Below are 15,386 nucleotides of genomic sequence, written 5' to 3'. Positions count from 1 at the left end.
AGATTGCCTTCTTGCAGCATGGAGGTGTGCCCACAATACCCAAAGAGGAATTGGTGACTGATTGCATTGTGATTCAGACACAGGGTAGAATAGTTGAGGGACTTAACTACAAATAAGGCAGATATATGATATTATATCTATGGGAATATGTGCTCCTAGTTCTAACTTGGAACTCAGGATCCTGGCATACAACAGACTTAACTACAAATAAGGCAGATATATGACATTATATCTGTGGGAATATGTGCTCCTAGTTCTAACTTGGAACTTGGGATCCTGGCATACAGAACTTCCACTGTTTGCCACCTCTATCAGTGGGTACCCTCTGTGAATTTAGTGATGAACAAGGGTTCCTCCTCACCTTTGCCATGGGTTCTCTTCCTGAAGACATGTTTCCAACTTTCTTATTTTGGTAATCATTTGTGTGTTTGAAATATTTATGTCAGGCTTTTCTTTCTGAGGTACAGCGTGAAAATTGACTGTTTCTCTACTTCAGATGGAGTTCTTGAGGAAAGGCATGATCTGCCTCTTTGCAGCTAGACTACATAGCTTCTAGGAGTTATTGTGTAATATATGGTGGTTGGTTTATTGAAGGGAGAAGCTAAGATCTGGCGAGAAGGGAGAGGATATGCTGAGGGAGTAGGTGAATGAGGGAGGACCAATGCTTCGTGATGCTGTTGTGTGAGATGTGACATCTTGTTATGCCATGCAGTGAGTGAGAGTGTCATCCTTTCATCGTTCTTAATATTTTCTCCATGTTCTAGAAGAGTTTTGTAGATTACATTGTTAGTATGTCATATCATTGCATATAGTATTTTGAAACACAGATCAAGAAGGCCAAGCTATCCAGATGAGCAATGGGACATTTTTGTTGTCCGAGAATATAAAACAAAGTGGTTATGTATTAGGGTTAGTATGAATTTATACTAAGAATTAGAATACGTTAACCAAATGATTTTGAAAGATATTCCTTGTTTTGACTCAAAAATGTGTATGACTCAAGGCCATAAACATTTTAACCTTACCAAAAAGATGTGACTAACTTTGGAGAAGACAGAGATGTAATTGAGCTTGTATATTCATGGTTCCTTAGCAAAAAGCCAACTGGAGAGTAGAGGTCTTCCTTAGTTATAGTAGCTCCATTGACTCACTGATTTCACAAGTAGGAAACTCTACCTTTATTAATATGCAAAATGTGTGTTAAAAACTTTTAAAAAGTTAAGCATTTCCTTTACTTACAGAGAACAAGTATTTTTGATAACAATACCTGTTCTTATTTTCTAAAAGACCAGTGTAGAAAAGAAAGCAGCAGCAAAATACCTGAAAATTGACATGACTTGATTCTGTGTTATGATTGATAGTCATACTTATAAAAATAATGCTTTTCCATAGGAGAAAGTCTTTGTGACCTTGGGCTAGGCAAAGATGTTTTAAATATGACACAATTTATAAAGAAAGAAAATGAAAAATACATCAGAATTAAGAATTTCTTTCTTCAAAAGTTGTTATGAAGACAATGAAAAGGCAAGCCACAGACTGCAGAAATTTTTTTTGCAAATTACCTAGCTTTATATATCTGGAATATATAAAGAAATATCAAGACATGATAAAAGTAATAAACTCAAAGACTCACTGCCATCGCATCAGATCTGACTCATGGTGATCCCTCCTTGGGTTTCCAAGGCAGTTTCACTACAGAAGTAGATTGCCCAATTTTCCTTCTGAGGAGTGGCTGTTAAGTTTGAACCGCCAACCTTCTGGTTAGCAGTCAAGGGCCTTAGGCACTACGGCACCAGAGCTCCCAGTAATAATAAATAACCCAATTTTAAAAAATGGACAAAATATTTGAACATGTACTTTATCAGTGAAGATACACAAATAGCAAATAAACATACAAAAATGCTCCTTAAAGTCATGAAAAGAATGTACATTAAAAACGTGAAGAGTTACCTCATCTATTACAATGGATAAAGTTTAAAATCACTGACCATACTAAGTGTTGACGAGGATATGGAGCAACTGGAACTTTCATAAACTGTTAGCAGGACTGTAAAAGAGCATAACTGTTTTTGGAAAAATAGCTTGCCAGTTTCTTAAAAATTTAAACATATACCTACACATGACCCAGCCATTACACTCCTGGGTATTTAACCAACACAAACAAAAGCATATGTCCCTACAAAATTTATACTTAAATGTTCGTTGTACCTTTATTTATAATAACCCCAAATGACAAGTAATCCAAATGTCCATCAACAGGTGACTACATAAACTAATTGTGGTATGTTCATACCATGGAATCCTACTCACAGTAAAGAGGAATATAGTAGTGATATAACAATATGGATGCATCTCAAAATATTTAATGAAGAGTGAAAGAAAACTGGTTCTTGTCAAGTTGACTCTGACTTGTGGTGAACTGATGTGTGTCAGGGTAGAAGTGGGCTCCACGGGGTTTTCAGTGACTGATTCTTCAGAAGTAGATCAGCAGGCCTTTCTTCCAAGGCACCTCTGGGTGACTTCAGCCTCCAGCCTTTTAGTTAGTATCCGAGCATGTTGTTTTTTGTTTTTTAAAATTTATATTATGCTTTGGGTGAAAGTTTACAGAGCAAGTTCGTTTTTCATACAGCAGTTCATATACATTTTGCTTTTACCACATCTACTGCAATTTTCCACAATGCAACAGCTCTCTTCCTACTTCCTCCCTGTAGTTACCTCTTCCCTGTGTCTTTCCCCTGTCTTCCTGTGCAAACACTGCCCTTCTCTTCTCCTACAATTGATCGCTTCAAGGAGTGTATCTACCTGATTTAATGTTCACCCCATATGCCTGTCTATTGTTTGAGCAGCCGACCATGTTAATTGTTCAAACTACCCAGGTACTCCTGAGTGAAAGAAGTCAAACTAAAAAAGAGTACATTTTACATATTTCCATTTATATAAAATTCTAGAAAATAATATCTTATGACTGGAAGGAGATTAATTTACCTTAACCCCTTTATAAAGAAACTCATTGTCATGGAGTCGATTCTGATTCACAGCAACCCCCGTTGGGTTTTCAAGGCTGTAAATCTTTGTGGAAGCAGACTGCCCCATCTTTCTTCCATGGTGCAGCTGGTGGGTTCAGACCACCAACCTTTTGGTTGGCAGCCAAATGCCTTAGCCACTACACCACCAGAGCTCCTTTAACCCTTTTTAGTACTTATTTAAAAATTGATGGCAAGTATTCTTTTCCCTGCGTCAGTTTCTAATGTCATTTTATAATTTAACTTTGCACTGTCTGCCACCCCCTTTGGAGTTACTCCTCAATTTACAGTCACTTTTTGTACATGAAGGAAGGACGTCCTCTATTAGCAGTAGCCTTCAATTTGATCCTTTTTGAAAAAAAAAAACAAAACTTTTTACTGCCATTATTAGGGTGAAAGTAGCTCATGCGAAAACATCATCAGATCTTGTTATGGAATTCCTGCATTGTGAAATTAACTTAGCAGTACTCCTAGTGCATTGCTCTCAGAGATCTAGAGTTTAGAGGTTCAGAGTCCGTGACCAGGACCTTCAACCATGCTCCTCGATAAAGAGCAAGGGAAGCCTTAGCAGGTGGGCTAGTAGGATTATCCTATTTAGGATGGGTAACTCAGTGTGGTGCCCATTCACCTCTGATTTCAGAATGAGGGCTTACGTGCATGGGTTAGGACTGTTCTGTAAGAAGCCTTCAAATGAACTAGTGATTTTCCCTGTTTAACTCTAGTAAGTTTGAGCCTGCATCTTAGAGCAAACCTTTCTTCTTCTCCATTGCAGTCCCCATTAGAATCACAAACAAGAATGAATCTTGTGAGTCATGGTTCTCTCTAGTTTTGATTTCTCAACCAGACCATCTTCCCCTATCAGCCCCTTTTCCCTCAGTCTTGCATCTCATTGCCCAAGCTGCTTAGAGATTTTCCTTGGCCCTTTTCTCTCACCTTTGCCCTTCATCTCGGTCACCAAGTCTGATAGATTGATTCCGAAATAACATCTCAAATTCCTCTACTTTTCTCCATCTTGATGATGCTGCAGTGCTAATTCATGCTCTATGTCTCACTTGGACTACTGCACCTACCTCCTGATTGGTCCCTCACTTCTTCTCTCCCCATCTCCCCATTATCACTGTCCTGCTTCCAATACATCGGTAGCTTTTAGCACTTAGAATAACAAGCACTCCCTGTTGTGGCCAGTATATACTGGTTCTTGTCTCCCTTGAATTCATCTTGGAACTCTCCTTCTACTCCAGCTATTATTTGCTCTCACAGTGGCCTGTGAACACTTACTTTCTTTTTCCAAGAAGCTCTTAGTTTGGCGCCTGGCAAATATTCCTTGAGTTTAATAGAATAATGATAGAGCATGCTACTTATTGAACGTTTTCTGTAAATGAGACAATGTGCTCATTGTTTTGTTTCTGTTGTTAGGTGCTGTTGAATTGATTCCAACTCCTAAGGACCCCATATAATAGAGTACAACTGCCCCATAGGGTTTCCTAGGCTATAATCTTCATGGGAGCAGATCTTCAGATCTTTTCTCCCATGGAGCAGCTGGTGGGTTCAAACCACCGACCTTTCAGTTAGCAGCCTAGTGCTTAACCATTGCACCACCAGGGCTCCTTAAGTGCTTCATAGGCAGTAAGTGCTTTATAGGCATTATCTTATAATTAAATTAGATGTAACAAACTTGTGAAATTAGTAATATTCCTTTTTTTTTTTTAAGGATGAGGAAAATAGGGCACAGAGAGTAGGAGTAATTTGATTTGGTTCATACTGTTAACATGGGATGGAGCTCATCTTGAAGTCTGTCTGTTGTTAGTATTGAAGTTTCAAAAGTATTTTCCCATAATTATTTTGTTTGAGTGTGTGAGGTGGAAACATACATACCAAAATATTCACAAACTCAACGATTTTCACATATTAAATTTAGTAGCATTGATTACATTCTTCATGTTGTGTAACTACTGTCATTATCCTTTTCCAAGTCTCTCCATCAATAACATAAACTCAGTGCCCCCTAAGCAAAGACTCCTCTTTTACCCCTCCTTCTAACCCCTGGGAACCACTAATAATCTTTGTTTTCTATCTCTTTGCTTATTTCATGTGAGCTCCTCCAGTATCTGTCCTTTTGCAGCTGACTTAATTCACTCAACATAATTTTTTACGTTTTTTTCAAGGTTCATCCATGTCATAGCATGTTTCAAGGTTCATCCATGTCATAGCATGTATCAGGACTTTGTTTCTCTTTATGACTGAGTAATATTCCATTGCATGTATGTATCACATTTTGTTTGTCCATTCTTCTGTTGATGGATATTTCAGTTGGTTCATCTTTTGGCTATTGTGAAAAGTGCTGCAATAGATACTGCTATACAGGTTATTGTTTGCGTTTCTCTCCTCACTTCTTCTGGGTATGTACCCAGGATTGGAATTGCTGGATAATATGGTAGTCATAGTTCAACTTTTTGAGGAACCACAAAACTTTTCCACAGCGGCTTTACCATTTTATATTCCCACTAGCAATGGATGAGGGTTTCAGTTTCTCCACATCCTTGCCAACACCTTTGTTTTCCACTTCTTTGAACATTGCCATTCTAATGGGAGTGAGATAATATCTCATTATGGTTTTGATTTACGTGTTCCTAATGGCTCAGAATGGACTCGTAGACCCACAGCAAGAATGGCTAATGATATTGAACATCTTTTCATGTACTTGTTGAGCATTTGAATATCTTCTTTGGTAAACTGTTCAAGTCCTTTGCCTGTTTTTTTTTTTTAATTGGATTTTATGTCTTTTTGTTACGTTTTAGAAGTTTTTTAAAAAACATATTTCGGATTTATATCTTTATCAGATATATAGTTCCCAAATATCGCCTGATCTGTTATATCTTCACTTTGTTCATAAAGTCCCTTGATGAACAAAAGTATTTACTTTTTCTGAGGTCTCGTTTATCTGTTTTGTCTTTTGCTGCTTGTGCTTTTATTGTTATATGTCATTGTTACATTTTAATCAGCTCATGACAATTTCTGGGGAACTATTCTAGAGCAAGGTGCTAAGAGTCAGTATAATGTAATAGTTGGTTATACATTCTGGAGTCACAGACATGGATTTAATGATGTGTTATTCATTTTTAATTTCATTTTAATCATGTCATTTTGCTTCTACTTCTCCACAGACCAGTATTAAAGAGGGGCAACTACTGAAGCAAACCAGTTCTTTCCAAAGGTGGAAAAAGCGATACTTCAAACTTCGAGGCCGTACCCTTTATTATGCGAAGGACTCAAAGGTAATTAGAGAAAATACTAGTTGTGTGCACTTGCATTTGTTGATGGATTTAAATTTTTCGTGCTATAAGCTGTTTGTTTTAGTCTTGGGGACTCACTGTTCTGTTATTACTCTTCTACTGGATTTCGCGTAAATATATTTCATCTTGGACTACATCCCATAGGGTTCTATTTGAGTCTGTCTAATGGCATGTCCCTTAAGTGCAATCTTACAGCAAGGCTCCATAGTTTGCTTTTTTCCTTTATTCTTTCCTTCCAATTAAAATGAAACACTAAGTTTAACTTTATTAGATATAGTAAACTCAAAATTCTCCTCCTTTATTGCTACTTTTGACCCTTACAAATAAGCTTGTCTCTGACTATGAGAAAGAAAATTGCTATTGCAAAAGAAAACCAAAACCAAAAAAACTCAGTGCCGTCTAGTCATTTCCAACTCATAGCGACCCCTCCTTGGGTTTCCAAGGCAGTGTTTCTACGGAAGTAGGTTGCCCAGTCTTCTCTCTGAGGAGTGGCTGGTTAGCAGTCAAATGCCTTAGGCACTATGCCACCAGAGCTCCTAAAATTGCTATAGTTACTAAGAATTCATACTCTGGACTCAGGCAAGAGCTCATATCCCAACTCTGTACATTCCTGTGGAGTGGTTGTGGGCAGCATTTATTGGTGAGAAGAAGTTTAAATGAGATAAGGAGCGTTGGTGGCACAGTGGTTAAGTACTTGGCTGCTAACCGAAAGGGCAATGTTTCAACCACATCAGCTGTCATAGATGTTACAGCCTTGGAAACCCCATAGAGCAGTTCTGCTCTGTCCCATTGGGTCACTGCGAGTCGAAATTGACTCCATGGTGATGTGTTATTATTTGTCCATAGAGCAAAGAACATTTGCATTGAGAGTGCCAGTGGGTTCTTTAAAATCCTTTTCGGTTTGGGATTTATAGGTTAGTTGTACTTATGATTTTACTTGCTGATGAGTTGGTACACATGCACTTTTCCTTTAAAGAATTTGCACAGTGTCACTAACTTTTTATTCCTCTTTTCTTCCTAATTCCTGAAATACCTTCATAGACATGACCTGGTAGTAAAAAAAAGTATTAGGGAACATGTATTTAGGTTTGTGTTTAATTTGTCTGTGTTCTTTTTCATTAACAGTCTCTGATATTTGATGAAGTTGACCTCTCAGATGCCAGTGTAGCTGAAGCAAGCACAAAAAATGCAAACAACAGCTTCACGGTATGGTTATACTCTGATAACTCCTTACTCAAAAGGCAGTGTTTCATCCTGTTGTACATAGGGTCGCTATGAGTCGGAGCCAACTCGATGGCACCTAACAACAAGTGTTATCCCTTATGCTGGTTTTCACCTTGAAGTCTGTTTTATCAGAAATTAATATTGCTACTTCTGCCGTTTTTTGGTTGCCATTAGCTTGGTATATATTTTTCCATCCCTTAATTTTTAATTTGTTTTTCTTTGTGTCTAAGATGGGTCTCTTATAGGCAGCATACCAGTGGGTCTTCTGTTCTTGTTCAGTCTGCCACTCTTTCTCTTTGTGGTGCATTTAGTGTAAATCACATCGAGTGTAGTGATAGGTATGAATTTGTTGCTGTCATTCTGTTGTGGTTTTTGTTGTATTTTTTGTGATTTCCTTGTTCCGTATATTTTTCTGTGCTGAGTAATTATTATCAAGTGTTACTTCTCTTTTCTTCATTATTGGTGCTTTTGTGCTTACTAAGCCCATGTGTTTTTCTTCTGTCCAAGTTTGCTTAGAAGAGTTGTTAATTTTCTTCATGGTTACCGTGAAGTAAATTCTTATCTCCTTAAGTTTGGAACACTTTGTTCTATAAACATTGTCCTTTCTTCTTCTCCATTTGGAAGTTTTGTAATTAAAACATTTGTTCCCACTATTTGCCTTGTTGCTGGTGTCATCTGCAGATTGACTCCTTATTTCTTTATGTACATTTTTTATGAGCTTAGTTTGCGCTTCTGTTTCTGGTTTTGTTTCTAAGTGGTATTGTCAAGTGTCTTGATTTTAATTTGTTGTTCTCTTTTCGGGTTCTGTATTGGAAGGATTCCCTTTTGCATTTCTTGTAGGGTTGGTCTGGTTTTCACAAATTTCTGGTCTTGTAGGGTTGGTCTGGTTTTCACTTAATTTCTGATTGTCTGAGAATGTCTTGATTTCACTTTCTTACTTGAGGGATAGTTTTGCTGGATATGTAATTCCTGGTTGGCAATTCTTTTCCTTCAAGGTTTTACAAATGCCATTCCTTTGCTTTTTGGCCTGCATGGTTTTGTTGAGAAATCAGAGCTTAGTCTTATTGGTTGTCCATTGTAGGTGACATTTTGTTTTTCCTGAGCTGCTCCCAAGATTCTTTATTTGTCTTTGGTTTTGGAAGGTTTGATTATCATGATACGTCTTGGTGACTTTCTCTTGGGATCTATTCTCTATGGGGTTTGTTGAGGTTCTTGAATGGATATCTTTCCTTCCTTCATGATATAGAGGAAATTTTCTGTTAGCAATTTGACAATTTTCTCAGTGTTTTTTCTGGTGGCGTAGTGCTGAAGACATTTGACTGCTAACCAGAAGGCTGGTGGTTCAAACCTACCAGCCACTCCTCAGAAGGAAGACTGGGCAATCTACTTCCATAGTGATACTATCTCAGAAACCCAAGGAGGGGTTGCTGTGAGTCCAACTCGACAGCATTGAGTTTGGTTTGGTTTTTCTCATTCTGGTATTCCAATCAGGTGTATGTTGTTTCTTTTAATGTCATCCCATATAACTCTTAGGTTGTGTTCATTTATCTTAAATCTTTGTTATGATTTTTCTTCATATAGGCTAGTGTCAAGGGATTTGTCTTCTAGCTGTGAAATGTATTCTTCAGCCAATTCTAGTCTACTCTTTTGTCCTTCTACTGTGTTATCTATTTCTGTAATTTTAGTGTTCTTCTTTTGGATTTCTAATTGCTGTTTTTGTATGAGTTCTAATTGTATTTCTCTTGTTATTTTGTTCTTGAAAGATTTTCCTGAATTCTTCCAGGGTACTATCTGTCTTCACAATGTTTCTGTTTATGGTTTCCTTGAGCTCTTGGAGGGCCCTAGAGATATACCTTCTGAATTCCTTGTCAGGTAGTTCTATTGCTTTTTCTTCCTCTGTTGTTGTTATGTGCCGTCGAGGTGGACCCAACTCATAGCGACCCCTCCTTGAGTTTCCGAGGCAGTATCACTACGGAAGTAGATTGCCCCATCTTCCTTTCGAGGAGTGGCTGGTGGGTTTGAACTGCCAGCCTTCTGGTTAGCAGTCAAGTGCCTTAGGCACTATACTACCAGAGCTCCCATTTTCTTCCTCTAAGATACATAAATCTTTTCTCTGGGCTTTTGTTTCTATTATCTTTTCTTGTTTTTTGTTTGATTTGAGGTTGTCTGTTTTTTCCTAGATGTTTTGAAGTTCTTGTCTTCAATTGTTAGTTATGTGTTGATTTATTTCACCCTGATTTTATGTTTTACTATATCTAGAAGTCTGGAGCATGTGTACTTCTTTGGTTATTAATTTGGCTGTACTGGGTCACTCTCCAGCTCTCTCTGTGTTAGTGGAATCACTGGTGAGAATGTGGGTGACGTCTCTGTTCATCATGAAGACAATTTGGAGTTGGGACGAGCAGGTGTTTTTTCATCTTCTGTTGTTGATCCTGTGGCACAGGAGCTATTGCTGTTACCTGCCTGTTGGGTGAGGCGTTCCGTGTAATAGCCTAGTTGCCTACTGGAGGTTTAATGTGTTCCTCCTATTGGATGAGGCAGGGAAAAAAAGGAAAAAAATAAAAAGCTCTAGAAGTGAACCCCAGGATGAAAAGGTAGGAGTTGTCCACATTTAGGGTGAGATAATTGAGTCAGCGATGCAGGCACAGCCAGGGCAGCCTGGGTCCTTCTGAGGCCCCATCTTCTGCTGATGACCCGCACTTCAAAGCATGCAGATGCTCCAGAGGATAAAGGGCCACCACTTTCTGAGTGTATCAACAAGCCACAAAATCCCAGGTGCAGCACAGATCTACTGTGTGCCAAAAAGGGTTGCTAAGAGTTGGACCTGAGCCCACTGCTGTCCACCAGCTCCAGGGCTCCGCCTACTCAGAAAGAGTTTCTTCCTTTCCCCAACTCCCTTCCACACTCTGCCGTCAGCCCAAGCCAAGGGGGCTCTTGATCTGTTTCCCAGTCACATTATGGTTCTCACTCAGGGCCCCAGCTCACCTCAGAAAACTCCTGGTGTGGCTGTTCTGAGTCCCCAACACCTGTGGTTCCATGATTTTTTAATTTTTTCCTTCATTCCCTCCTCCTTCACCTCTTTTGCATTTCTAATGACTTCTCTCTGCCTCTGTCTCCATTGGCTGGGCAAGTTCTTTTATTTTTCCCAGTCCTTTAATCTGCTTTCTTTCTTTGCCTCATTGAATCTAATACTTTATATTCTCTTTAGTTGCTCATAACTCCAGTATGACTATTTGTGTCTGCTTTACCTAGTTACTTAGAATCTCAGTTAGAAGAGGAACTGAACATGTGGGCTGTCAGTACAACACCATCTTCCTTCTCCTGAATCACTTTCAATCTTGAAAGTAATATTTTCCTTCTTCTCTTCTCTTCTTACTTCAGTTGATAAAGTTCAATCAGTTGCTGTAGTTCAGGCCTTCTTATCTTTCCACTTTGATAAGTCATTTGGTAATTATTTAAGAGATGTACCAAGTTCCAATTCCTCTATTCCAGTCGCCAGTCCCACTGCTCAGAAGACCTCCCTGGTACTCCGTTGCCTGCCAAGTTGCTCCTCCAGTTCAAACTTAAAGTCTTGTAAACTCATGCTTCAGAATTCTAGAGCTACTCATAATTATTTGTCTATACCCTCCTCGTTCACTATTTCTCAGTCTCTGCCTATGCTCTCCCTTTTCCATCTTGAATGATTCCTTCCCCATTTATAGCTGTTAAAATCTTGCTCATTATCTTTTACCTGTTTCATTAAAAAAACATGAACTTGTACCCATCATGTGCCAGGCATTTGTGCTAAGCACAAAGAATTCAGAGATGAATAAATATATATCACTTCCCTCAAAATAGTCACAGAATAGTTCAGTGAGATTCTTTTGAGGGGATTTTATGACTACATATTCCTTAGAGTCCTCTAAAATCCATTGCTCTTGCTGTGTTGTCACTCCTGTCGCTACTCCCAGCCCCTGCTCTAGAAGCTACTATAAGAGTAATGTTTTGGGTCCATCCCTAGGCATGCCAGATAGGGAAGACAGACAGAGTGCAATTTCATGGTAGACGTAAACACTGGTAGGACTAGGGGTGGAAAGAGGAAGCAAATAAGTTCAGATTTAGTTTTATTGATATATAGACATTTGGAATAATTAATGGTGTAAATATGCTCCTCCCATTCATCCCCAGGAAGAGTGTAGTATGAGAAGAGGAAAGCCAAGAATAGAATCCTGGGAATATTTTAAAATTTAAGGTTTGTCCAGTGAAGACAGGAAGGGAATTCTGAAGTATACCATGTTTTCTCAAATAGCATGCTCATATAATTAATATGCACATGTATACAGGCCACAGGGTTCAGGGTTCCAATGTGAGTGTTCTAGAAGCAGGGCAATAACTGAATTTTCTTTTATGACTTAACCTCGTTTGTTACTTAGCATCACCTGTTCTTTATTCTGTTGGTTATGAGTCATCGCTAAGGCCAGCTAAGCGTCAGTGGAAAAGGCCATAGACTCTACCTCTCTGTGGGAAGAGGGGCTGGGGATTTGAGGACACCTCTTATGAGTCTTTCTTGAATAGTCCTCTACTCCAACCCCTCAAATTAATAATTGTCATGTTTTTCATTTATCTCAAAAATTGCATTAGTTTTCTTAGTGAGTTGAAATAACACCCATTTATTATCTCACAGGTTCTGTAGGTCAGGAGTCCATGCATAGTATAACTGGGTCGTCTGTTCACAGTCTCACGATGTTGAAATAAACAGATATAATTATTTAAAAGAAAAAAAATACAATATAGTATAATATATAGTTGCCTTAAATCAGTCTAATTTTGACCAAAATTTGAGTTGATTGTTTTTACAAGCTTCTGAAATAGGCAAAAACTTCAACAACAACAAACTACTAACATTGGAAGAATTTTCTGTGACGTTAGGCATCAGAGATGTGATCAGGAGGATGGAAAAAAACAATCCCTGACAGTCTAATTTTCAGTTTTAAAAGCCTTTAAGTTAATGTTTATTATTGATTTATGTCATTTAAGTTCTATCATAACATTTGCTAATAGTGACTATGGAATCTATAATGTATTCTCTTTTTTTTATGCAAAATGTTTTTTTTAATCATTCATTTTCTTGTTTTTTATAATTGATACTTACCTTGTATTTGGGAGTGTTGTTTTATTGTTTCCTAAATTTTATTTTGTTGTTGTTGAAAGATACACAGCAAAACATCCACCAGTTTCTCCATGTACAGTTTAGTGACACTGATTATATTCTTTGAGTTGGGCAACCATTCTTACCCTCCTTTTCTGACAGTTTCATTTTCACTTTATCCTTTTCAACTTTAACACAACCCTAGACTTCATGTGAATGTGTTATTAGATTAAGTTAAAGAGATATTTTCTCACATTGGGAAAAGGATCCCAGGCCTCTTGATGTTTAATCCAGAGTTCTCTCTTACAGGCAATAGCTTGTCCAACTCTATAGACTTTTCCACCATTGTTCTCTTCTTTCCTGCATCCTCTGCCCTCTCTGGCTCTTCTTGCTAATCATAGTACATATATCCCCAGATTTTTTGAATTTCAAAGGATTAGCCAGGACCCTAATCCTCTGCAATTCAAAAAATCTGGGGATATATGTACTATGATTAGCAAGAAGAGCCAGAGAGGGCAGAGGATGCAGGAAAGAAGAGAACAATGGTGGAAAAGTCTATAGAGTTGGACAAGCTATTGCCTGTAAGAGAGAACTCTGGATTAAACATCAAGAGGCCTGGGATCCTTAGGGTCCTGGCTAGGAGCTCTGGTAGCATAGTGGCTAAAAGCACTTGACTGCCAACCAGAAGGCTGGCGGTTCAAACCCACCAGACACTCCTCAGAAGGAAGGTTGGGCAATCCTACTTCCGTAGTGATACTGCCTCGGAAACCCAAGGAGGGGGGTTGCTATGAGTCGGGGCCGACTCGACGGCACATAACAACAACAACAGGGTCCTGGCTTGGCCAAAAATTCCAATTATGTGACCTTGGACAAATTAGTTAACTCTTGTTACTCTCAGTTTCCTCATCTGTCTGTGAACTAGTTCCTGTCTTGTAGGATTGTGAAGATCAAATTAAATTGATACTACCCTACCATGCCTACCACAGTGAAGTACACATAGAATTTGATATATACTAGCTTTTTTTTTTTTTTTTATCCTGAATGATCTGTTCCCTTCACAAGTGACAATATGTTTCTAATTTCTAAAAGTTTGGAAATTTTCAAGGACATGAATGTTATCTTGAGAAAACATTTCATCTTTCTTGTTATTCAAAGGTATATTCAAGAATTGTTTCCATTCTTAAATTACTAAGTGTAATTTGGGGAAGCAACTGTTATGTAATTAATGATTATAGTTCCTTGTTAAGTAAGATTTTTATGTTTTTTTTGGCTAAAGAAGAATTTTTTTATTTTTAAATTATTTGAAGGTCATCCCAATAATAGGGGATATTGTTAAGCTTTTAAAGTGGGCTAATCTAATGATAGTTTTCTTTAAATTTTAATGAAGATTAGGGTGAAAGTTAACCAAACAAATGGATCATCTTAAATAAATATTTTGTATTGGCATTTAAAAAATTTCTTATGGAAATCCGTAAAGAAAAATAGACCATTTTCTTTGAGCTAGAAAGAAATATAGGTGCAGTTCATTGCTTCATTTAACCATCATTAACATTTTAAGTGAGTGATCTGCAGGTGTGTCTAAACTCCCACGGTTATGGGTGGTGAATCCATCCTGGCTTCTGGCTTAGACAGTTGTTTGAAGCTCAGACACCATGGGAAAGAACTTATTTTTAGAACTAAATGAGGACTGGGACAAAGGGTCAATCTAGTTCATGGATGACTTGTCACAGCAGATATGACTGAGAGTTGATTAGTGTTAGATTATAATTCCTTGTATGAGGTTTTAAAAAGAATACATTACAACAAATGGATAACAAAGAGAACATACTTTTAAGGCACATTTAAGTGCTAGGAATTATGCATTCACTTAGCATACTGACAAAGTTTTCTATATATTAGTTCTTTTTAAATAGTCTGAATTGCTCTCACATTAATTGTAGAATTGAAACAAGCAGGCTGCTTTAATGGAAGGAAAAAAGTTCTTAAGAGGTTTTTTTTTTTTTTTTTCTTTTTGAATGTTTACTTTCTGTTTATTCTGTTTCCCCTTAGCTTCCTCTCAGTTATTATAATTTGGTTCCTCTCTTAAAAGAGATGTCAGATCCTTTGAACTAAGAAAGCCTCCGTTTACTTTTATCGACGAATATCTCAGTCTTCTGAGTTTACAAAAGAAGAAACCAAAAGTTAACTTTTCTTTTATATTATTTGGAAATGCACATCACACAAGAGCTATTTAGATAGTCACATAAATAAATAATCACTTAAATAAGTTGACAATTTTGTTTGATAATATTGTAATTACTGTGTGCCTATACTAAATGTTTCATAAAGGATAACTAATTTAGCACTTCATATTAACCCTATAAGGTAGGAGCGATTATAATTCCCACTTCACACATGAGGAATCTGAAACAGAGAGGCTAACATCCAGTACATGTAAGAACTAGAATCGGGGGGTCCTGGGAAGATGGTGGACTAGGCAGAAAGACTGCACAGACCCTCTTCAACAAAAAAAAGGGAAAACAATTAACATAGACACAGAAGATAATCTTGCACCCCTGAACCTTGAAAGGAAGGATATAGAAGTGGACTAAATCCCAACTAGCAGAAGAATTTGTGTGAAAATACCAAAAAAGGAGGCAGAGCTACAGTCTGGCAGCGATCCTGATGGCACAGATGGCTTGGAGATTCCCGAATGGAGGTAAGACCTAAGAATTAACC

The 15,386-nt window shown here is 37.8% G+C and overlaps 1 protein-coding gene across 1 annotated transcript in view; it reads left to right on the top strand.

Moving 5' to 3' along the window:
- DGKH (diacylglycerol kinase eta) overlaps positions 1-15,386 on the top strand; it is a 314,831-nt gene that overhangs the window by 139,049 nt on the left and 160,396 nt on the right. The window contains exons 2-3 of the mRNA XM_007948176.1: positions 6,188-6,298; positions 7,442-7,522. Coding sequence (XP_007946367.1) covers positions 6,188-6,298; positions 7,442-7,522 — 192 coding nt within the window. The remainder of the gene's footprint in view (positions 1-6,187; positions 6,299-7,441; positions 7,523-15,386) is intronic.

The sequence above is a fragment of the Orycteropus afer genome, unplaced genomic scaffold (genome assembly GCF_000298275.1).
Source record: "Orycteropus afer afer isolate SDZICR_OR568_19922 unplaced genomic scaffold, OryAfe1.0 scaffold00207, whole genome shotgun sequence".
In the NCBI taxonomy this organism is placed as follows: domain Eukaryota; kingdom Metazoa; phylum Chordata; class Mammalia; order Tubulidentata; family Orycteropodidae; genus Orycteropus; species Orycteropus afer.
The sequence above is the reverse complement of the archived record's forward strand: the minus strand, read 5'-3'. Positions and strand labels throughout refer to the sequence as shown.